The 26,320-nt window shown below is 40.2% G+C and overlaps 1 protein-coding gene across 1 annotated transcript; it reads left to right on the forward strand.

Annotated features, from left to right (window-relative positions):
- Positions 1 to 10,446: 10,446 nt before the first annotated feature.
- rhcga (Rh family, C glycoprotein a) lies at positions 10,447 to 18,297 on the forward strand. Its single transcript, XM_077518614.1, has 11 exons — positions 10,447 to 10,707; positions 11,613 to 11,805; positions 12,061 to 12,211; positions 14,996 to 15,140; positions 15,215 to 15,381; positions 15,455 to 15,592; positions 16,668 to 16,804; positions 16,965 to 17,089; positions 17,407 to 17,480; positions 17,599 to 17,672; positions 17,757 to 18,297. Exons 1-11 carry the CDS (start codon positions 10,491 to 10,493, stop codon positions 17,788 to 17,790), a joined length of 1,455 nt encoding a protein of 484 aa, XP_077374740.1. The 5' UTR covers positions 10,447 to 10,490; the 3' UTR covers positions 17,791 to 18,297.
- Positions 18,298 to 26,320: the final 8,023 nt, after the last annotated feature.

Genomic DNA, 26,320 nt, shown 5'->3' on the forward strand with positions numbered 1-26,320 from the left:
AGTTTGTGAATTTCATTTGCCGCGGATCTCAGCAGTTTTTCTTGCTCTCGATTTGTCTCTTCGACGGTCGCGAGAGCTTGGGTTAACTCACCAATCTTTTGATGGGAGTCGGGAGTGAAAGCAGACTCATCTGCATCACTGCCCAGATTTTCGGCTAGCGCCGCATCTGCGCGGGCTTCTGCCTCATCCAGCTGCGCTTTAACGTCATCCAGCTGGGTCTCCACGACCTTCACTCGGTCGTGGGCGGCTTCAAGCTGTGCCGTGGCATCACGGCTCTGCTGTTGTGCCATGTCAAGTTGGTGTTTCACTTGACAGTCCTCGGCATCGCTCAGCTTCAAGTGTGCGGCAAGGTTCAAAGTCAGACATCCGAGCATTCGAATGAGTGACTTGTCCTTTGGGGCTTTGGTCTCAGCGTCACTCATGAGCTGCGCGAGGTTATCATTTAGCGTATTGACATCCGCATCCCTAATAGACTCAGCGTATCCAGGTAAGAAGTCCTTGGTCAGCTTCTGCACCAGTTGAGCCAAGGTATCTAGGTTCTCACAGGGGCTGGGAGTCTCTCGGAGTGATGCCATATTGTCAATAGCTTTTTAAACGATCACACTTGTACTAGCGTTTAATAGTTAGTTAATCAGCGTACGCAGTTAGCTAACTACCGCTATCAAGTATTATCGTCAACAATACACACTGGGTTCAACTTATCAAAAGGGGAATTGCCACAAAAGCAAAAGATTTGTAGTGGGCTATGCAACCCACAGCTTACACTATAGTTGGGAGAAATCAATTCCAGTTATCAAAACAAACAAAAACAAACGGCAACAAAAAAATAAAATAATAAATAAAGCAAAATAAAATAAAATAAAATAAAATAATAATAATACTAACTTCAACTTGACTCACTCAGCAAAGAATAGCTTAAACGAGGGACAGGGTAACTCTAAAATGTTACAGCGGTCAATCCCAAAAGCTAAATCAAAAAAAAAAAAAAAAAATTCAAACAAAAAATTTTTTTTTTTTTGGAAGTCGAGTTAAAAGTTGAAATTAAAATTAAATTAAATAAACAATAAAACAGAAAAAGGGGGAAATAAACTTAAAAGGGGTTAATAGTCTTAGTCAAATGACTGGTTACAGTGTCCGTACAGTTTCATGCAAATGTCCTGTGGACGGGGTTTTTGGGACACAAAAACTGCAGAACTATACAGAAATATTAGAGCTGCCTCTCTAATAATAGCTCATTCGAACTCACACCTTCTTATTAACTAGACACAACCGAAAAACAAAAACAAAAGAACAAACAAAAACAACAAAGTTAAAAATAATGGATAAAAATTAGAAGAAAACAAATAAAAGGGAAGAAAATAATAATAATAGTACTAGGTCTACCAAACCAACTAAACAAACACAAAACCTGAAATTAAGTGGAATGTTAAGTCAAGAATATAGCTAGTTAGCCTAGTATGAAACTGGATAAAAGGGAATACGAAAAAAAAGAGGAAAAAAAAGAAAAACACAATAGTGTAAATAGTTCCTTTGTATTAATTTGACCCAGCAGTATGTTTTGTTGATGCACCCGTAATTACTCTCACGCTAGGCAGCGTAAAAGGCTAGAATGCGGTCAGCTATTACTATAATCCTTAAACGCAAACAGTCAATTAAGCCTACAACTGCGTTTAATCGGACGTGGATAAATTTTTTATTATCCTTGTGTACTAACGGTGACGACACTCACTAAGTACAACGCTCGACACGGAAAACAATTCAAAAAGCAATGTGAAGTGACATTGAATCAGAATTATCGCGGAGCAAGGACCACCGGCGTTAAAGCAGCAGTGGGGGGGTCAGTTGTCTATTGACAGCTCAAACGCTGTCTGACAGCTGACAACCTGCGAGACCCGCTCCCTTTCGGGGCGTCTACAGGCGTGGCTCAAACTCGCCAATGAGAAGGGAGGGGGAGGTACTCAACCACGCCTCCACGAGCCACACAGCTCTTCACAAGGACTATGGCGCCACCTTGTGGAAATGCGTACACGGTACAGGTAAGCAGCTAACGTCTTAGCGCTCTGTTAATCCGCTCGCCACGAGCTGAAACTTTGAGTCGGCGGCTACAAAAGCTCAGTCACGACTCAAACTTCTCCCACAAGCTAGGTGTAGGAGGAACACGGGGAAAGTGACTCGGACGTCGTTTACGTTGCTCGCGGTTAGCTACTCCGAAGCACGTAACTCGAGTCGGGTCAACGCGACGCACGTAGGCTGTCACGTGACTTCCCACAATTTCCGGAAACACAACAACACAAAGACAAACAACTTCAAATTCAGCCAGCTGAAATTTAAAAGTTGCACAACTCGAGTTCTATCACGTACGTTTTCAAATACAAGCCACTATTTTTTCAAACGGTGACCGGCTCTTACTTTTATTCCAACAATCAATCCCGTTACTCTCGTTTACTTATAGCACGTCACTCCGTGGTAACACACGCAAGATGGCGGCTAACCAGACGCTCGATTCAAAGCTGAAGGGGAAAGTCAGTGCAGTTCTATGTAAGAAGAAATGTTTACCTTTTTGCACAGAGATAAATGATTAGGTACACTACGTGAAATGCGTTTTACTTTTCACGTCCAAAGTCTTGTATTTTCGAGTGGATCTTCTTATGTTTTGTAGCCTCACACGGCCGGCACCATTATGTAGCGATAATTGGGTCGTCTTTTGGACGAATTAATAATCTGGACGTTACAGAGGTAAATTGTATTTACCTCAATAACCTCTGGGGCACCACGTTTGTTTTGCTTCGTATTAACAGGAGCAAACAACGACCAAAATCCTTCTTTTATCAGTCATTGATAATCTAAAGTCGCCACACTCGATATTCAGTGGTTCGTTGTACTAACAAAAGAATAATAATCCACTCGGAAACACAGATGACTTAGGCGGAATAAAGTTTATAAAACATGCATTTATTCACGATTGCTACACTACAGAATCAAAATACTGCCTATCTAACTATTCTACCGTCAGAAGAAAAGAAATAAAATAAAGCGAATGAAAATAAGGAAGGAATGCGAATGAATAAAGAAACAGGGAAAAGAGAAAATTTGACCTGCCAGATTTGTGATGTTTCAAACGTAAGTGGCACACAGTGGATACGCCGAGGTAGAAATCAAGCGCACTTACGAGCCCTGGAGTTGCGTAGCAACGAACAGAAGTGGCGGCCTTTTTGACAAGGGGGAAAAAAAGAGTCAATGTTCGTTGAAAAATGCAAGGAAAAAAAAAGGTTTATTCCACAGGTTAGCGAGGGAGCCGCGCCAGGGGCCTGACGTAGTTGCGCGGCTCGTCCCTTGATTGGTTGGTGATCCGGCGAGGTTGATCCTCGCCGAGGTTGGTTCTGCTGGGCAGCTGTCCGAGCTCAGGTGTTGCAGCTCGGTCAGTACGCGCCTGCGTACGGGGAAGGCCAGCCGTTGGAGGTGCGTTGGCACTGCGGCGGAGCGCCACCGAGTAGCAGGTGCGGTGCGCGGCTTAGGTGCACAACCTTGAGTCCGGCGGTGCGTTGCAAGTGTACCCGGGACCGAGAAGGTCGGGCGGGTGAGCACCGATAGTGGAACAAAAAAACAAAAAAACGAAAGAGTCTTTAGTCAGCGTTGCAGTTTGCACTTGCTTTGGCGTGGCGTGGCGCGAGGATCCGATCTCGTTAACGGATCCTGCCAGGAAAGAAAAAGCCACGTGGTTTGCAAGTTTCTTAGACAAAGGGTTCGAGCAGCCTGGCTGGCCCACTTGCAAGTCGGGCCAGAGTTTTTGGAAGAGGCTTGTGAGAGCCGGAACAGGCAAGAGAGCAGGAGGGCAAAAAAAAGAAGAGAGCGGGCAGTGGTCTGCCCGTGTTTTTATAGTCTCTGGGTGGGGCGAGCAGGTGAAGGCACACCCTTCTGTTCGCTCGCGCAGACTCTCAGAGGAAAATTATTAAAAAGATTAATAATTTGGCATTAAATTTGGTCAGTCTGGCAAATCAGTTTTCCCACACAACCCGTTTAACACACATTGTAATTAATGCATCATAAACTAACTTGTGAGGTAACTTCTACTTGTCTAATCTGACTGAACTGAGAGACATTGATTATCTTTCATTCTTTATGGAGTACACATGAAATAGGATGTTCATACACACAAAGATATAACATGAATCATTCGTAGTTCAGTTGTCTGTCAAGAATTATCATGATATAAATGTGTAAAATGCGGTTACTTATGTGAATTGTCACTAAGGATAGTTCCAAGTTTCGCCACTTGGAGGTGTTGTTGCTCCATCTAGACGTTCCGGGAAGGGCGAGGCGCCAGAGTATCCTTTTGTGATTGATAAGAAGTCATGAACATTCCTTTGATCGGTCATTTGTGTATTCCAAACCATTGGAGCCATTTGTTCGGGCTCCGAGCAGACTGCTTGAAATACACTCCTTCGGCAGACGCATGAATTCCTTTGTCACCTGGTCAGCGGCTTCAAAAGAGTTTTGTTGGTGGCAAGGACCACCTGTAGAGCTGACCAGGCTGGATCCTGTCTGGGCATTGGCATATTCATGCACTGCAGAGAATTTGCTTCAGGAGAAGCAAACTTAAAAAAAAAAATTAGAGGGTGAAATGGACCTAGGCAATAGTTGTTACACTGATATGAAGTGTGCTCTGCAAACACAAGCATTGTTGATGATAGCCTCAGTCCAGTCCTTTCACCTAATCGCGTTTAACCGCAGTCGTCTGCGATTACTTGACTGGCAGAGGCTGGGATGCGATAGAATTTCAACTTTTTGTTGGTGCCTTTACGGTTCTGGAAACCAAAAACACAACAAGACGACATTTTCTACAGACAACCAGCGTTGTTTACTTCTAGCCGCACTTCCGTTACCTGCAGCGGCAAGTTGTTTTTGCCTCCAGTAAACACTGTGACGTTATCGTGACGTAGGCTATGAAAGGGTCTATAGGCCATAACTCCCCTTCAGAGCTCTAATCGGCCATGTTCCTGATGTCACACACTAGGCCCACACATTAGTTTTCATCGATTTTTTTTTCTCTTTCAAAAATGCTTTGTTTTAGTGTTGTACTTATTAGTTCTAGTATTTGTTTTGCTTTTGTAATACAGCATGATAACAAAAAAGGCCCCAATAAGTATTATGTAATAAAATCTCACCAAAAATACCATAAAAAAATGGACTAGCTTTACTATCAGATGATCAGATGAGCAACCATCCACAAAACAAATACTTTAAGGAAGCCTATTATATAATAGTCCACAGAATTAGAAGTGCAGTTAGTGCAGGAAGGATATTTTTTTTATAGGATATGAAAGATATTTTTGCTATAATTAGGCTACAGTCAGTTTTTTCCAAACACTCTCATTCATACATATACATACATATACATATATATATATATATATATATATATATATATATATATATATATATAGTGTGTATATATATATTAGGGCTGTCAAAGCGTTAATCGATTAATTAATCACAGAAAAATGTCGCATTAATCACGTATTAATCGCATATTAATCGCACTATTTTTTTTGACCGCACATAAGCCTTGAACGTAACCTCGAATGGTTATATTGAAGGCTGCGCAGGTCAGTGATTAGGTCAATGCACGGCATTTCCTACGCCTGTTGTTCCAAAATGAGCGGGGTGACTCCAGTTGGTGTGCTCGGTGGGAAATTTTGCTTTAAAAAACACCCCGACGGGACTTTAGATAAAACAAAAGTAATTTGCATTTAATTAATTAATAATTGCTGAATTGCACCCAATTGATATGATGCTGTTACGTTTTGAGCAATACACGCATGCATCATGCATGCAATTGCATAATGCATGCAATTGCGTACATGCATTTAATCATGTTTGCAAATGACATTCAGATAATAAAATGTGTTCATGTCAAAATATTACGCTATTTTGTATTTATTTTATATTACGCGAATACGCAAGTAATTTAGCTGATTAATCATGATTAATCAAAATTATAGTGTGATTAATCAGATTAAAAATTTTAATCGTTTGACATCACTAATATATATATATATATATGTATATATACATAGTGTATATATTATATACACTTTTCCTGTGTAAGACATGTGCATCAAGAAAGTATTTACCAGTTTTTCCAATTCAGCCTAGACGAAAGCCCTATGATGATCACCATCATTATCTATCATGACAACACCCAAAACTCATGTGTAGAAAGAAAGGAACGGACCTGCTTTGTTTTGGTAATTGCTCATTTTTACTCGTGTGTGTCTTACCGCCACGCTGACTGACATTCCCTGCTAATATCTCTTCAGGCATCATCGCCTGACCACTGCAAAACGTAGCAAGCCATGTGATGGAGAACAAGGCTGGAATGTAAAAACTTAAGATAGCATCTGAAACCTCCATACAGCCCCACTGTCACATGTGCGAAGACGCCAGCCCAGGTGAAATACTTGCAGGTGACTTTGTATCATTTCCACATCTATTGAATACATTTCATGCCTGCTGAAGCCCTCCCTTTTGTCCTTCAAACAATAACTGTTGAGAGTCGTGTCGTACTTTTACACACTGCAAAGAAAAACGTGATTTTATAACACAGGAAATGTTTTTACCAGTATTAATCTGTTCACAATGGTTATAGATCGTGAACGTATGAGAGTTAACCCGCATGCAAAGCATTGGCGGCTCATTCTTCAAGTTGTGTTTAACGACACTGAGTAATCATCAGACAAACATTTTAAGACCAAGTATGCCGGTGATGGTATTCCCTTGTGGCGGTTCCCCTTTTAAGCATGTGACACACTGCAGTCATTTGAAGAATTGTAATTGCAAAGCTAGACTTGTTGACACTTTGAAAGTCACTGGAAGAGAGTTAAACTGAACTGAGGGGTTTGTCTGTACAAGCCAAGAATTTGATGGAGCTGTAGCCAGGTCAATATCACTATCATTCAGACAATGTGGACTCGTCAGACCACACTTTTGGACTTTGTGTCAGGCCCAGAGAAGCTGATGGCGTTTCTGGGCATTGTTGATATTATTGCAGTTCTGCCTGAGGGATCAAAGGTCATGGGCATTCCATGTTGGTATTCAGCCTTGCTGCTTACGTGCAGCAATTTCTCTAAATCTTTGATATTATGGACTGTATGGACTGATGAAATCCCCAAAACTGTAAATTGAGAAACTTATATATATATTCACTAAAGGTTTGCGTCGCCTTTGCAAGGCGCTAACCGGTAAAAATGGAGCAATCCGGGAGCGCCTAACACGCTCACTAAACACATGGGGAAATCCGTCACTAAGTGCGCTGCCAACTAGGGATGTAACGATATTCAAGCATCACGATGCGATATTATCACGATATAAAGGTCACGATACGATAATTATCACAATATTTTTTTGGGGGAGGGGGCGATATATAAGAAAGATCACAATATTGTGTAAAAAAAAAAAAAAAGAGCTCATACTAAAAAAAAAAAGCACAATATTGTGCTTTTGTACATAACAGTAATGCATATAAACCACCTACAATCTCTAATAACAATATTGCTATAATGCACACATTGATCGCTTCACAAGCAAATTAGGTTCCCCTTCATCTGACAATTAGCATAGATTTTAAACATACAGTAGAAGGCCAAAACATCCCTAATGAAAATTAAATTGCACTAATAAACTAGCCACTAGAGGGTGCTAGAACTTCACAAATGGAAATCAACCTGACTTTTTTAACATATGTTTTCCTTTTAAATATTGTGAACATGACAACGACGATATTGTGGCAGTTTTAATATCACGATGTCATGATTTTGCCCTTATCGTTACATCCCTACTGCCAACCAGATTGCGCCCCGGTGCACCGGTGTTATTTGCGTGTATGTAAATTAGGTCATTTGCATACATTTGACGCAAAATATGCCCACCCCAATGCAAATGAGACACATTGATATACAGTGTCTAATTTAGTAACGCCAGCGCAAATAGCCACATGGAGTTTGCGGGACGCAAATAACGTTTTTGGAAAGCATGTATTAACCTGATGCACCATCATAACAGCATTGCATGGTGTGGAGACGCATGGTGCACGTCACTCTCTGGCTGGCAATATCCTTAGTGAATAGGTGGGTAACTGGGCGCAGACTGCGGGTGCAGTTGTGGTGCAATATTTCGCGATATTACCGGACACAGCGCATTGTTAGTGAATATACACCTTTGTTTTAGTCCAACCAAATGTTGAACTATCTGCTCACGCAGTTGTTAACAAGGTATTGAATTTCATCCCATCCCTGCTTGTAAACAACTGCCTTTAAGGGACACTCCTTTTACACCTACCCAATCATGACAGTCATCGGTTTCCAGTGAACCTGTTCACCCGTGGAATGTTCAACAGGTGCTTTTTTTTATTTTATTTTTTTTAAGCATTCCTCTGCTTTGCTCGTTTTTTTTTTTTTTTTTTGTGCCTCTCGCATCTTTTTTGGAACATGTTGCAGGCATCAAATTCAAAAGAGTATTTGCAAAATAAATAAATAAAATTGTACAAATCAATAGCATTAATCCGTTTATACATTAAATTGTATGCTTTTTGTCTTCTGAGGGTGGGATACAGTAAAATCAAAGGATGCAAGGTCCACTTTAATTTTTGTTATAACTTTAATTTAAAAATTATTGCCTATTTGTTATATATTGGTGTTTGTTTGTTTTTTAACTGCAACTTGAATAGGAGCAAGAAATTCAAGGAAACCATTTTGCTTGTAAAAATCAGTTATCATTATTCACCACTGTGCTATGGAGAAACATTGTTCCTTGTTTAATTTTAAATAGTTCAATTGCATCTCTGCATATTTAGAAAAGCTCTACAGTATTTTTAAGAAATTTGTGATTTTTAGTATATGCTGTGGGCCACTTAATGGCTCTGGGCCATAATTTGGTACCACTGTGGAGGGCGTTCAATTGGTTGAAAATGATTTGCAAATAATTGTTCCAACTTCATTAGAAATAAAATTTGTACTGACTAATTATTTTTTTTGAAGTAGAAAATTACTGAAGGCACCTTATGGCGATAACGACTCAGCCGTGCACTAACTTTCCGCCCATCCATTCCCTCCATCTGCCACACCAGTTGAATGAATATAACGAGAATAATAGCGAAACTGGTGTTCACATTCACCTGATCTGAGGGCACAATCTTCTTCGAGACACGTGTTATGTAATACATTGAATAATGAACGCATATAGGAAAGTGATATGATCTGGAATGTTCCAAAAGTCACAAACAAGACCATGTGACGAATGCTTCATCTGTAATCTCAAGATCGTGATGTCGCCCATCAGTGCCTTTTTTCGGTAGTAGTACGACGCGAACACGTCACATGCATGTGACTGGACTCTCACACACCTGAGGAACAGGTCTTTATGCAAAATCCTCTCTACACCGTAAATTCTGTAGAGTAATGTTGACACTATTTAGACTGGGAACATAAACACTCAGTTTTATAGTATTGTTTCACTTGGAAGAGAATAAAATAAAGAATTGGGAGGGGAAAAAAATAAAAGTCACTGAAGGGTTGAGGAATGAACTCACGACCTTCAGCTTGGGAGATCTACTCCCCCAACCTGAAGGTCGTGAGTTTGTTCCTCAACCCTTGAGCAACTTTTATTTTATTTTTCAATTCTTCATTTTACTCCCTTCCAAGTGAAATATTAGCCTACTCTAAAACTGAGTCTATTTGGTTCCACTCTAAATAGTCAAATTTACTCTAAATAGAGTCAGATTTACTATCCAGAATTTACTGTGTACCAGAGTTGATTTGAGCTGTCATGCTGATCAAAACAAGATGCTGAATAATCACGTGAAACATAGCATTATATTACACACACGGGGAAAAAAAATGGATATTGGCTGCTTGCTTCATTTACAGCAATCTAACATGCAATTGGTAATCAGTAATTGCACATTTGTAGGATGAACACAATTAAACCAAGATTTACATAGAATGTTGTTGACTTCATATGCAATTGTGCTTCTATGCTTAAACATTTTCACAAGTGTGGTTGAGTAATAAGTAGTGGAAAGTGTGAGAGGTTGTGGGTTCAAATCCGGGCTGCCCTACCTGAGTAGTATTTGCATGTTCTACCTGTGTCTGTGTGGGTACTTGTCCTTGTAGATGACTTTATAGAATACTAATACTAATTTCTAGTAAAAGACACAATATCATTATAATATGGTCTATGATTTAAAGAATTGACTGTCAATTGTTTTGGGCCCTTCCTGCTGAGCTTCTTGCATTGTTAAGGAATGTTGACCTTGATACAAATGCAGAACTTGCAGATGAAGGCGTGGTGTACGTGCTCTTAGGTAATGCGTGCACTTATCCATGTGTTTGCAAGCCAAGCAGGACCCGCCCCCTCCTCGCCTGTCCATATAAGTACACCTGTGATGCTGCAGCCGAGACACAGCCAGCTTAGCGTCATCAAGTCGGGTCACCATGGGCAACGTCTGCGAGGTCATCTGCAATGTCCGTAAGAACACTAACGTGCGGATCAGCCTGCCCGCCGTCTGCTTCGTGTGGCAGATTGCGATGGTCGTTCTCTTTGGAGTGTTCATCCGCTACGATGACGAGTCGGATGCTCACTGGGAAGAATACAAAGAATCCCACAACATCACCAGCGATATCGAGAATGACTTCTACTTCAGATATCCTAGTATGTATTAGTTGTTGTTTTTTTTGTTTGTTTGTTTGTTTTTTAAATTATTATTATTGCAGCTGTAATGTCAATTTTCACTTTTCTTTGGACTTTGATTTTCACTCTTGACAATGTGTTTTTTAAATTCTATTTTCAAATAGTTTGTTTTATTATTTTAAAAATATCAAGATTCATCAAGGCCTATATATGATTATTTTAAAAAATACAAAAAAATTCATTGATTCCACGAGCTTCGCTCAAGGATACAGAATAGAATGAATAAATAGTAGTAATAAAAATTTAATATTTATATATCACAATATTTTTTTTTTAAATAAAAGAATTGTAATCAAATATAAATGATTTTAATGGCAATAATTCTTATTAATTCTTATAATTCTTATAATAAATAATTCTTATTTATTATTTTTTAAATAATTTAAATTAAATTATTTTTTGCACATCATTATTAGAATGACTTTCCACAGTTAACAGTTTCAATTATTGGGTTTATGCAAAAAAAATAAAAATAAAAAATAAAAATAAAATATATTTAAAAAAAAAAAAACCCTGCAAACTCCCTTTTGGTGGGTTAAAGTGGTTATGTTAAAAAAAAAAATCAAAACTTTTACTTCTAACCTATGAACCTATGGAAGCCAGTTTTTTGAAAAAAAAAAAAGTAAAGAAAAATTATCACCGCATTATTATTATTGTTATTATTATTATTATTATTATTGTTGTTGTTGTTGTTGTTGCTGGTGGAAACCGGACAATTCATATTTTTCAATTTTTCTGCCAATTAAAAAAACATATATATACAAAATAAAAACATGAAGGAAAAACAAATGTTATATGTCAAAATCACTCCAACACACTGTGGCTCATTTGTGTCCCAAACCTCAACGTGCACTTTGTATTTTCAGGTTTCCAGGACGTCCACGTCATGATCTTTGTTGGATTCGGTTTCCTGATGACCTTTCTGAAGCGTTACAGCTTTGGGGCAGTGGGCTTCAACTTCCTGATCGCCGCCTTCGGCCTGCAGTGGGCTCTCCTGATGCAGGGTTGGTTCCACGCTCTTGACCCAAAGACCGGAAAAATCACCATCGGAGTTGAGAGGTGAGAGGAATGCTTTAAGCCGAGGAGGGGTTTTTGTTTGAACTGGAGCTTCCACTTTTTGGACAATTGTTTGAGTGCTTCTGTCATGTGATGTCTTGCAGCCTCTTTGTGCTCATAGCCCAAGGAGGAATGTTTTTGTATTTAAAACTTATTTTAAGAGCTGGTCCTTCAAGTTTGGCAAACTGGGTTCATTTAAAAAGGAAAAGAAAAAAAGAAAAAAGAAAATTGACCGAGCTTTCGCAATGTTTCTTCCAGTTTGATCAATGCTGACTTCTGTTGTGCCGGCTCGCTGATTGCTTACGGTGCCCTGTTGGGTAAAGTCAGCCCTGTCCAGACCTTGGTTTTCACCTTGTTTGGTGTCACGCTCTTCGCTGTGGAGGAATTCATCATCCTCAGCCTGCTACATGTGAGTCTTGTGGACAATCATTGTAAATAGTGTGACGCTTGAGAACATTTTGTAGGCCGATGTAAGACACTCAGTGGCTACAATAAACAGGTCCATCTGTATATACTACTGTAGTTTAGACAAGATGAACAGTTTCAAGCATTACACTCACACACCAATGTAAACTACAACCACGATAATAAAAAATATTGTTCAAATAATAGCTGTCAATCAAAACTAAGCATTATCATCCTTGAAGCGGATACTAAACTAAAGTTGTACCTAATGAATCATCTGATGAGTGTATACAGTCGTGCCTTGAGATACAAGTGACCCCCTCTTGTCAGTTTTGGAAGATTGCTTTGACTTATGAGACACGAGCGCTGCATGGTGGTCAATTCAACTCACTTCACAACAAGCAGCAATTTGACAAATAGTGAACAGTTCTTCAAACAAAAACATCGCTTCATGTTGAACTGTACTGTCAAACTACACAGAAAACAAACATAGGTACTATTACTTCACAAAAATCCGCTATCTTAATGCTAACGCAATGCAAAAAGTCATAGAGAGGCTAATTAAACTTTTATTAATGTCACGGTGTATAAATAATCCTTTCAAAAACTGATATTTGAACATAAACGATGACACTGAAGCAAGTGGAACCTGTTACCCCGGGTTTTCACCGGATGCGGTTGCGGTGCGGTTGCGGTGCGGTGCGTCTTGACTGCGTGCTCCGGACGGGTCAATTTTTTTGTCAATCCACACCGGCTCCGCACAGCTGCGGTCCGGCAGCTCCGTCGCCGCCCACTTCCCAACGTGTCTCGCGGGACCGCGCGCGCGCGATCATGTGGCATTTCACAACGACAAACATACAGAAAGTCTGCTCAACAGAGAAGCAGAAAGAGAGGTGGACTTCTTTTGATTTAACCTTTTCTTCTTCTTCTGCTATGAGATTCCATGCAGCATCCTTTTTTTGGTTGTCCTTGTAAAGTATATTAATAGCGAGAGTCGGGTCAGTGCGGGTCCACTCTTTATTTCTGTCTTCCCCGTCCGGCTGCCGCTCAGTACGGCAAGCGAGACGGGCACAACAAGCAATCGCGAACATCAAACTCACAATACATTACAGTCCTTATAAAAAGGATGTGCCGTGTCATATATTATTTTGTGGTTTTCCACCTCCAATATAAACCTCTCCTCGTCCATGTTCGCTGGTGTCTAAACCGTGAATGAGCACATGGCCCGGCGACGCCCACGTCACGTTTTGCTGAAAAACTTGCGAAATAGGAGCTGGCGAGTGTTTTATTCTGAAAGGTAACCGGAAATTTATTTTGAAACTGCCTCGGTCTTCCTGTCCCGCTCGATGTGTTTTGTGCTAGCTTGCCATTTGCCGGAGGCCTACGGCTGCGGCGTCCGGCAAAAATAGAAAATAGGTCTATCCTTGCGGAAGGCTTGCGGCACGCCGCAGGCCTTCCGCAGTCGACACGCAACGCACCCGCAAGCGGTGTAAACTGCACCATTCGAATGAATGGAATTGCTTTCGTCGCCGGACCGCACCGCAACCGCACCGCAACCGCACCGCAACCGCATCCGGTGAAAACCCGGGGTTAGGGGTGCACCGATCACAATTTTCCGGCCGATCGCCGATCCCCGATCTTTTAACAAGTCTGACCTGCCGATACCGATTTATTTTATTTTTTTTCCCCATTACAAGCAGCATATACCTTCAGTGTTCTAATCTTGTTTTATTGGAAAACATTGAACAATATCGGCGAAATAATATAAATTGGTTGTTTTAACTGCACATGAAGTTGTTCTTTAAAATAAAAATGAAAAGCCTATAAGTCATCTCAGCAGAAGAGGACAATTGCTGACTTTTTCAGACCTCTGAGGAGAGAGATGAGATAGGTGGAAAAGATCGGTTTATTCTTAAGGCATCGGCCAATCACCGATCTTCCAAAATTAAGGAAATCGGGGCCGATAAATCAGCCAGCCGATCGATTGATGCACCTCTAGAAACTGTGCATCCAAAATCCTCACTTTCAGGAAAAACAAACAAACAATAAATAATAAATAAATAAATCCATCCATTTTCCTAAACTTACTCCTCACAAGGGTCACGGGGGTGCTGGAGTCTATCCCAGCCAGCTTCGGGCACTAAGCGGGGTAGACTTAGACTTGACTTTATTGATCCCTTTGGGATGGCTCCCTCTTGGAAATTTACATGTCCAGCAGCAATGACAACAGATAATAAAATAGAAAATAATTCAATCAATCAATAAATAAGGTTATTACACCAGAGATTGAATTAATAACAATAATAATAATAATAATAATGATAAAATGAAAAATAAAAATTCAATCAAAAATATTACTGCAGCTTTAGCAGTTGTGAAACTCGTCTTTGTGTGTGACTCTATGTCTGTATTTTACTGCCCCCAAGTGGCCAAGGTGCACACACCAGAAGGAGCAGCACAATGTCAATTGAATTGAAGCAAACATCACTAACAAAAACAGTACAATTCTTCACATTCTATTTAATTATGTCATTGTTGTATGTTTTTATAGAGTATAATACAGAGTATAATTTCTATGCAGTGCTATCTTCTTAAAAAACACAATACAACATTTTGGTTGTTTTTTGGGGGTATGATGGAACACATTAGTGGCATTTCCATTCATTTCAGTGGGAAAAGATTATTTGAATGAAGAGTGTTTTTGTGTCTCGAAATTAATGAAATTGTATGTCACGACACCGCTGAAATTCCATCAATACAGTAATGCTGCTGTGAATATTTTCAACAGTGCAGAGATGCTGGGGGCTCCATGGTCATTCACGCCTTCGGGGGATATTATGGTCTGGGCATCTCCTGGGTTCTGTACCGACCAAAACTTAATCTAAACAAACTGAATGGATCAGTGTACCACTCCGATGTGTTCGCCATGATCGGTACATGTCTTTTCCTCACACGGACGCCATTTCTAAGTTCCAGCTTCTGACATCCGACTTGTCTCATCTCACAGGTACATTGTTCTTGTGGATGTTCTGGCCCAGTTTCAACTCGGCCATCACAGACCACGGCGCCGGTCAGCACAGAACAGCCATCAACACATACATCGCCCTGGCGTCCTCCGTCCTCACCACTGTCGCCATATCCAGCTTGTCACAGAAGAGAGGCAAACTTGACATGGTGAGCTTCAGGAGTTGAAAAACACAATCAACACATGAGGAAGCTATGATTAAGGTGGCCTTTCACCTGGCAGGTACATATCCAGAACGCCACCTTGGCTGGTGGCGTTGCTATGGGAACTGCGGCTGAGTTCATGATCATGCCCTACGGAGCGCTCATTGTGGGCTTCCTCACTGGCATCATCTCGACTTTCGGATATCTTTTTGTCACGGTGAGCTTGTTGCCTCTCCTCCAAATTCAACAACTCGAAGGGGGAGCTTTCAGTTATGGGTATATAATGACATTATAATGAAAGTGTGTCGTTGTGATTAATTAGTCACAATGTTCAACAAAATATCGACGCTAACAATACAAAGCTAGCATTAGTACTGTAAACAAGCCAGCGTTAGCCATATATGCTATGGTAACATGCCTATTCCATGCAAGTGAACGTAAACACTTTTTTTTTTTTTTTTTTTTCTTTTTTTTAAATCAGATTAGAGTTGTACCTTTTGGAATGTACAATCAATTGAAAATCCAAAACGTCGCTGTTGAATGGAAATTCCTTGTTGCTACTGAATCATAGTCCTTTCGTTTCATTTGTTAGGCTTGCCCTCAGTTGTTTACATGAATTTGAAATTTACATGAGGTGGTTTCAAAAAATATTAATTGTCCCCTTCTAAAAAAAAATAGGGGGGAGGGGATGCTAATTTTTCTTTTTTTTTTTTTTCTTTTTTTTTTTTTAATAGTGTTTTTTTCCTCTTTCTAGCGGAAACAGGCGTCTATATCTACCAAACTGACACTTGATCGTTTAAAAACGTAATAAATAAACAGAAAAATTGGATTACAAATTCATCATTCGGTTGTTTCAGTGCATAGAAATATTTGTTAAATCTTCTTCCCTTGTCCAGTAACTTCTTAACCGTGGTACAGAGACTGAACATGCGCATTCTCTTTTCCGTGCTTCCACACGAGCTTTACTTTAGCTTTTTCCACCAACATACCTTGCGCTCTGAGCAAGCTCCACAGCTCACATTCTCTTTCTGAACCAACACCGCCCCCCTGTGCCAAAGTGCGGCACTACAACACTTCATCCCCAACAACACAACTCTTTAAAGGGCCAAGGCTTGGCCTTAAACACATTGCAGAAACATCATAACTATTTAATATCATCTTTGTTGAGTGTAACACCCTCAATTGATTGCTCAACCAGGTAGTTAAAGAGTTATTAATGCTCATGTCCAATGGTTTGTAGTACACGTAATAATAAAACTTTCTGTATATATATATATTTTTTCCCTTCTCAGCCCTTTTTGGAAAAGTACCTGAAACTGCAGGACACATGTGGTGTCCACAACCTGCACGCTGTACCAGGCATGCTAGGCGGCTTTACTGGTGCAATTGTTGCCGCTTCCGCCACGGAAAGTGTTTACAGCAAGCAGGGGTAGGCAGCTTGCACACTCACTCTCATGTCACCCATTTAATCAATGTGTGAGTCAGATCATATATTGTCAAGACTTTGTATCGATTTGGCAAAAATAGCAACAAGTGATGGAAGCCATTGGTAGCTTTGTGAGGCTAAGCATCGCTTTGTGTTCCTCCAGACTGATCGACACGTTTGACTTTGAAGGAAGATTTGCGGGCAGGTCTGTGGGCACGCAGGGGGGCTTCCAGGCTGCTGGCACGTGTGTAGCTATCGTTTTTGGGCTAGTAGGAGGAGCTCTTGTTGGTGAGTCGCACTCTGTTAAATGCAGTCTGAAATCAGAAGCCACTAAATAATTATCTATATTTTTTTAAATATTTTTTTTGTCACAAAAATGTTTGTAATATCTCATTTCTCAGTGTTATTATAAATAAAAACAATTTGCAAAAATATAAAGTCCTTATAAAATGAAGTTGGGGGCCATATCTGGCCCAATAAATGTTGAGAAGCATTTACTTAAAAGTTTTATAGGGGTATTGGAGCATATAGAAGTTGGAATCTCTTGAGAAAGATGAAAAACATTAGTTGCTGATTGTTTGTGACGCTTCATTGTGTTTGTCCAGGTGTCATCCTGAGGATCCCAATCTGGGGCGACCCTGCTGACGACCAATGCTTCGAGGATGAAGTCTACTGGGAGGTGAGTACACTTTCTAACCGCCAGATGGCGCTCTAGCTCCGCGAGCTGCCCTGGGATGACGCTGGTCTGGAGGAAAAGCTGATGATGACGAACTTGTTTGTGTCTTGGGGACTTGCAGGTCCCGGAGGAAGAGGAGAGCATCCCTCCGGTGTTGGAGTACAACAACCACATGATCAACAAGCACCCAGAGCTGTAAAGTCACTCTTTTGTGATGTCCTTCCTCACAGGAAGCCTGCTTATATTATGTGTTTTATTATTTTTGATTTTATTTTGCAGATCGGAGTCCAACTTCTCTGAGGAGCAGAGCTAGTCACACATGGATGACTGCAAAGAACTTGTCAGCACAATAAACAAACAGTTGGACACTTAAAATGGCTTCAAACTAAGAAAGTGGAAAGCTTAACTTGTGAAATTTGATGTTTGGATGTGTGAAATTGTTTGTGTGCGTGTGTATGAATGAATTATGTACTTCCATGTGTAGCAAACACATCCCTTATCCTTTATGAGCGTGAGAAGAGGTCTGAAATCGTTGCATCGTGTGTGTCTGTCAAAAGTTATTTGGTGAGAATATTGCGGTACATGCACTTTTAAATTGAAACTCTTGTTCCTTTCAAATGAGCTGAAGGTGTTTTTCAGAAGTGTGTACATAACAGTCAAATTATTCCTTGTAAGGCACACATACTTGTTTATGTGACTCAAGTTTTTGTGATTATGTATAACACACATGTGTGCTCAATTGCTGTAATGTTGTAACATTCTTGTGTTCCAAATCGTCCAATCACTTGTAAATGCAAATTAAAGATGTCATGTTATTTCATTTATTGTGCTTTATTGTTTATATTCATATTGTGTTTATTTTCAGGGATCAAAATGGTAAATAATTATTTGGATACAAAAACAGAGAAATTACAATTAATATGCTGGAAAAAATAACATTAAAGATGTAATATTAAAACCAGTAAATAAAAAATAATAGCTTGTGTCAGGGTTACCAGTTTGACATCTATTAAACACACAAAAAGGAGAGAAGACACTCAATTCAGAGCTCACGAGGAGAGCGGAGAGGAACTGACTGATACAATTCACTTCTGCACTCTGAAGATTCCTCTCCTCACCCTCTGCATTTATTTGGTTTTTCCACGCACCTAGTTACATGAGTGTTCCAACCCTAAAATTGCAAATGCAAGGCATAGTTGGAACACAGCGTACTTGTTTGTCTATGTTTTGTGCATGTGAGGAGAAGATTGCTGAATACATGTGGTCAAGTTTGCAATCATTTCTTAACAGAAAACAGGCGACCTCAGCAGACTGGCTCGAACCATTCTGCTGCGTTAGATGTTGCGGTTCTTCAGCTTTTTGAGTCATCTTCAAATAGCCAGGCTATGTGAATGTGAGTAGGAACAGAGCAAAGCATTCTTCATCGCAAGCAGAAGCCGTTCTTCATTGCAGCAAATGTATGATAACTTCCATCCATCCATCCATTTTCTTGACCGCTTATTCCTCACAAGGGTCGCGGGGGGTGCCGGAGCTTATCTCAGCTGGCTCTGGGCATTAGGCGGGGGACACCCTGAACTGGTTGCCAGCCAATCGCAGTGTATGATAACTTATTATTTACAATTATTCCTACAGCTTGTCAATAGTACGTGTATACAGTTACTGGGCCATACTAGAACTTGTATACATAAAGAGATGAATTCCGTGCTAATGGTGGACATGAGTCATGTTGAGAAATCTGACGACAGAAGACAGACATCACAATGATGAAGCCAATTTTGACTGAAATAAAATATCCACTCATCTTGGTGTGTCAATTCTCCGGCCACACAAAGCATTCCGAAGAGGACACAGATAAGCACCAACTTATCAATATGGTCAAACTGGCGTCAACAACAATAGCACGTGGATAAAATCTCAAAAGTTCAACTCAAAACTCCCAAAGTATTACGTAAGAGTCATGGGCGAGGATGAACAATCAACGTGAGACAGCAGAAGTAGAAGAACAAGCAAGACAACAATTTCTGTTGTACAAGTAAATACATATTTGTAGCACTGAGCCAATAAATTACTCAAGTGTTGGTTAAGTGTAACAATCCAGAGATACGATAACCTCAAGGGATGGCTGATACAACATTTTTGGGATTCGATGCAGTATCACATTTCTTGCAACTTTTATCGATTCCATTTAGCTTAATGCTAACAATTCAAAACGCCAACGACAGGCTAAAATATATGGCCAGGCTGCACAATGTCCATTAAACTGAAACAAAAATATATGGCAAAAAAAAAAAGATTAATTCTTAAATTCTATTGAATGATATAATTACTGTATGTTTTATGAGGCACAATATCATGTAGTGCTATTTGAACCTCTCCTTGAGGTCACCGCTTGTGGTCTGTTGCTGATTGTGATGGTAACGAGGTGCGTATGGGTCAGTCAGTGGGGTCATTTCCTGACCAATGGAGTGTGGCTGAATGAACTCCTAATGCACAGCAGGCACATATGCTGCATGTTGAACGTCCTGATGGGGTCAAACGCGTTAACTGTCATGTTGTTGTTCAAGTTCACAGAGGTCAAACATTTTAGTGAGCCACCTGTATTTACTTCTTGTTTCGATTTGTCTGTGGTGGTTAAAAATAGGCATTGTTTTGCATCATTTTAATGTATTTTTTTTCTATTTCGAAGTGAGAGATGTTTCTCCTCTGGGATTTTACCCAGAGAAGACCTTTTGAGAATAATATTAGCCTGCCGAGAGTGTTTGTGAAACCACTTGCTCCGCTATTGTCCCCCTGGGACTGGCGGCCTCTGGAAGACTGCAGAAGCCCTGTAATCAGATTAAAGGCTGCTGGCGAGGGGAGGAGGGACGTCGAGGAATAGCCGAGATGCCGTGGAAGTCCTCTGGCCGGTACCTGCCATTGAAGTGCAGGAGAGGGGCTAAATAACGCAGCAGGAGGGAGGAGGCGGGAGCTGAGCTGGAGGGACAAATTGGCCTGTTGTTGCAAGGGGATAATGGAACAATGAAGGAGGGGAGGATAATCAGTGCGCATAGACTTGGAGAGAATAGGTGCGAAGGGGAAAGGAGGAGAGTGGAGAACTCCAAAAGCTGTGGCTTCCTCCCACCCTGCCCCGGCAATTATATCACCTTTGTGAGCTGATTAGAGCGGTCTGCGCCCTCCATCTGGGCTCCACCCGGATTTTCTCCGTATAGAAAGTGGACACCCAAACTCATTTCTGCAAAGGGTATAGTACAGTGGATATAAAAAGTCTCCACACCCCTGACCAGCTTATTGAACCTACACAATTCAATCATATATCTTGTTGAGATGGGAAGTAAAAAAAGATAAATAAAATAATAGAAGTAATATGGTTGCACAAATATGCACACTATCTGGTAACCATAATGTGTTTGGTAGATTTGTTATGGTCTTTAGAAAACAAGGTTGCACTTTTTTGGCCAAAAGGTGTGTTTGGCACAAATACAAAACTACTCATAAGCAACGGACACCACATCACCACATCAAGTGAATCATAGCATAGCATAGCATAGCATAGCAAACTAGAACGATAAAACGATAGATAGAACGATAGAATGATAGAACGATAGATAGATAGATAGATAGATAGATAGATAGATAGATAGATAGATAGATAGATAGATAGATAGATAGATAGATAGATAGATAGATAGATAGATAGATAGATAGATAGATAGATAGATAGATAGATAGATAGATAGATAGATAGATAGATAGATAGATAGACAGACCTTTTTGATTCATCAGACAAGTGTTCATTGGGTGGGGTCAAAGCAGAAAGTCTTAGGGGTCAAGACAGCAGCAGAGCGTTTTGATAGGCTGGTACAAGCTATCAGCTCCCTGCATGCTTTCAAAAGATGGCAAGCAACTTTAAATATGTGCAATGCAAACTGAATGGGTGAACTAATTGGGAGCCAGAACATCAATTAATAAATTGTAGAAATGTTATGAACATTTTTTTTTGTCAATTTCTGTTCTTTTTTTTTTTTCCTTATCATTTTTTTTTTTTTTTTTTTTTTTTTTTAAAGCAAAGTTTTGTTTCAGGTATTCCTATAGGACTTGATTGTTTTGATTTCTCCCCTTCAATTAACTGTATGAGTCTTTACTTATTTACTTACTTATTTACTTAAATACTCATTTACACAATTGTAACTGCCTACTTGGTTTCTTGTTTACTTATTAATGTTATTTATTTAGTCAAAATGCTTATTTACTTACTTGCAATTACTTACAATTACTTGCACTTGCTTATTTGCTTAATTGCTTAATTACTTAACTATTTACTTGTACGTTTACTTGGTTACTTGGTTTGTTGCTTCTTCTTTTTTTAACTTATGCACTTACACTCTGATTTATGCACTCACTACCTCCAATTACTAATTGCAACTACTTGCTTGACTTTTCAGACAAACCAGTCTATGTGAGGGAAGTGTTCATTTAATGGACGATACATCCCGCTACGAATTGAGGCAAGACCACGCACTGCGGAAAAGTATACAGTATATAAGTGATGATGTATTCAAAACATAAACATAAATAATAAAATAATAAAAGTGGATGGCAAAAGTTCCATCAAGTGCACATGAGGCGCAGCGACAGAGATATGGCAGTAAATTCTTACTCGACATTGCGACAACAGCCAATGAACGTCGGCAAGACGTGGAGGGAAGAAGTGGAAAAAAAAAAAAAAAAGAGAGGGCTGATGATTCTCTTGGGGGTGTTTGGGTGAAAAGCAACAGCATATGTATTGTTGGAGGCCCTGACTCGCCACCCTGGAGAGCTCCCTGTTCCCACGGTTTGCTCAACAAACAAATGTACCCCCAAGCGCCCCCACCCACCTACCACCTCCAATACACACACACCACCACCATGCACCGCACGCTGGATGATGTCATTAATTACCATCAAAATGAGCATGACAGCAAGCAAGTGTGTGTGTGTCTGCCAGTGAGGCTTTGTGTGCGTGTGTATGTGTGTGCATATGTGACTGTGAAAGACAGGCAGAGAGAGAGAGAGAGAGAGAGAGAGAGAGAGAGAGAGAGAGAGAGAGAGAGAGAGAGAGAGAGAGAGAGAGAGAGAGAGAGCAACCAAGGGAATGAAAAAGAAAGACACCATTGTCCTTTATGAAATAAAGAAATCTCCAGTGAAGCAAAAATGGAGCAAATTCGTGCATCTCTGAGAGCGAGCTGGCCTGTCGCGTCTCGTCAGAGCCTAACAAAACATGATGTGCGCACGTTGCCCGGTTGAGTGAGAGGCCGTCAGGGTTACCTCTCACACACTACAGAAACGTTCCCACAAACACACGCATGGAAATGTTCTCACTCACACTACTGTAAATGCTCTCTCATACATGGCTGGCAATTCTGTCATTCTTACTACTGGCAACACTCTCATTGACACTACTGAAATTATCTCACTCTCACTACTGGATTGCTCGCATACACAAGACTGAAATGCTCACATATTCTACTGAAAGGCTCTCATACACACTACTGGAATGCTCTTACACAATACTAAAATGATCTGAAACAGACTTCTGAAATGCTCACTACTAAAATGCTCTCATGCACCCTACTGAAACATTCTCGCAATACCGAAAAGCTCTGATTACTACAAGTGGGAACACTCTTACTGTCTACACAGTAGTAAATGCTCATTACTGAAATGCTCTCACACTACTGAAACTACTCGCATACTCAAGAGTCTTGAGTCAAGACCGAAATGATCTCACATTATACTTAAAGGCTCTCATTCACTACTGGGATGCTCTCACACTCACTACAAAAATATTCTAAAACAGACAGCTGGAACACTCATGCACAGTACTGAAACACTCATACATATTACTAAAATGCTCTCAGGCACAACTGAAATATTCTCACACACTACAATAAAAGCTTGCATACACAAAACTGGGGACACTCTCATACACAGTACAAAAATGCTCACATAAATACTACGAGAAACGCTCTCGCAAACTACTGAAATGCTCTCACACACACTACTGACACACTTGCATACACAAAATTTAAACCTCACATTATACACTTGAATGCTCTCAAATACTACTAAAATGATCTAAAACAGACTACTGAAAAAATTCACACATTAATGAAATGCTCTCACACGGTACTGAAACACATACACAAGAGTGAAAGTCTCTCATACAAACAACTGGAAGGCTTTCATACCACTACTAAAACGATATAAAACAGACTACTATGCTCTCATACACACCACTGAAATGCTCTACACATGACTGAAACACTCTCATACACAACTGAAAAGCTCTCACACACTACCAAAAGGCTAACAGCATATTTTGAGTCAGTTTTAGCATGCTCCGTAAACTGAAACTCTTATTTACGTTTTGTGTATGTTGCATTTAGTTTTGACATCCCTATACTAGAGTGACATTTTGATTCTTTTAGTCCAAGATGTTTTCTAGTCTAAATAAACTGCAATGGTTTAATATTTATATGAGTCAAGGAATAGCCAAGGACTGATTGAGCTCAGCTTTGTCTCTGTTTGGATTGAGAGTCCACCAAGGACGTGTCTTGCTTGTTAAATTGAGAGCGAGCAGGACAATTCAACAGCGAGGGCCTCACTAAACTGCTTGTGCACTGAACCAGGCCCAAAATGAAGATTATTGTTCCATGTATGAATGCATGGGATGCCACCTCATCAAAGTTTGCACTGATAATTGTGAGTATTTGATCTCCAATAGGTGGAAAGAAACCGTGTTAATTAGAAGCTTTGATTAGGAAGCGAAGCCCAGAGAAACAAACATGTGCTTTGTTTCTCTGAACAAATATCTGCTTTCAGGGATTCTCTATCCCCGCTGCAGGGAAGCTTTTTGTTTCTCAAACGTCTGTCTTCGGGAAGTATTCATGAATGCCTCATCCTACCACCTCATCAGGCACTCAACATAGGAATTTGTTTGGGAAAATATCAGGATTCGCTTGTGGCAAGGTTTTAGCAGTATAACATCCTCCCACTTGAGGAATATAGATTCATTTAGGATGGCTTCAATGAGGTGTGAGAGCTGCATACGGTATTGTTAAATATGAATTTATGAATTCCAGCAGATGGTGCCAAAGTTGAAATGATGCCTTTAACAGGAAAAGTAAATTACAGGAGGAAGCAGTGAAGCAGGTTTGAAATATGAATGTAAACCTTCCATGTGTCCATATTCCTGCAGGGGGCGCTGTAACACCCATGAGACGCAGAGGACAGAGGTTGAGAAACATGGGAGTTGAATTGATTACTAAAACAGCTTATAGCCTCATAAACATGATTTTGATCTCTTCTCTAAACAGAGGATATTTTTCTGGTTAACAAAACATTTTTTTCGCTCACACAATCAAAAAGCTGCATAATAATAAGACACAGTTTTTTTCCCCTAACTATATGGAATTGTTGCTTATTACGCTGCTGAAAGAGTTTTTTGTCCTACCACGTAGCCCCTTAAATTTGCCAAATAAGGAATAGCTGTAAGGTGGGAATCAGTGAACACCTAAAACAAACTATGAAGGGGATCTAGCCAAGCAGCCGGGGGCTCAAGATATATTAAATTACCATGATTGGGACTTAAAGGCTGTTTGAGAGGCTGGGGAGCGTCAAAGCACGGCTATTCATGTCTGGGGGAGCTGGGTCAATAGGTTGGGGAAGTTCACAGGACCTGATGGCATTCTTATGCAAATGAAGAATACAAGAGCTAAAGCTCAGTGAGTTGGAAGATATAAATGACCGCACAATCATCTGCAGCCTTGCACACGCACAAACGTGCTGCCCGCTCGCCACCGCAGTCGCTTCCCATACTGTACAGTATTGGTTACATACTGGTGGATCAAAACAAAATCTTGTTTGCCATATGGAAAATGACATCCTTGCTTTGCATATACATGTCATAGTCGAACTAATCGGATGACGTGCTAAGAATCTATAATTAATAATGGAGCTCAGGGATTGGCAACAGAGTTACAGTTACTGGGGGTCACATGGGACTGACCAGTGTGTTTACTGACACAAAATTGCTGGTTTAATGATGAGCCGCAGAGCTGTTGTTATGGTTTTCGGTGGTTGTGATGTTGTGTTCCTGTGTAGACCTAGTTTGGCCAAGCTTTCGTGCGCCAAAGAAGACACGGGTCCTCCCATGTTAGCTATTCTCCTCTGCTGATAGTAAAAAAAAAAAAATCTATCATGGTCGCTGCCAGATGTGTGAATGGATGAGCTAGTCTGTGTCGGCAGATCGTCCGTAAATGTGTTCGGGAAGCTAGCTTGATGTTTTTGTGGTAGCCTATGTTATGGCCAAAAGTAACCGTTTGTTGTCTCACTTTAAAAAGACACTACCAATCCATAACAAATGGATAAATTGGTGAATGCTGAAGCTCAAATAATATATGGTCCACTATATGGCAATGTTGTATCTTTAGTTGAGCAAATTATTATGAGCAGCAAGCCGTTACTAGCTGATCAGCTATTACATTTGACCACTGACACTAGCAATCTAGACCTTTCTCTGCTTTATATTAGGAAGTTTAACACACTGCTTTTTTTTTCTGTTCTTAAACCCTAAGGAAACTTCTGCTGGAAACTTCAATCACACTATTGTTTGCTGACTACCAGCTGGTGGCTAATGCTAGCTACTTCTTTCACTAACACGTCTTACTACTGAAATAGAACGAGACATTTGAATTACTCCTATGTGTTATTGTGTTATTGATAGCTTCTATATAATTAATGGATGGAAATAAATGAAAAGATGTATTGTAGTTCTGTACTGTAAATTCAATTTCATTCAGTAA

This window comes from Festucalex cinctus, chromosome 4, assembly GCF_051991245.1.
Source record: "Festucalex cinctus isolate MCC-2025b chromosome 4, RoL_Fcin_1.0, whole genome shotgun sequence".
Taxonomy (NCBI): Eukaryota; Metazoa; Chordata; class Actinopteri; order Syngnathiformes; family Syngnathidae; genus Festucalex; species Festucalex cinctus.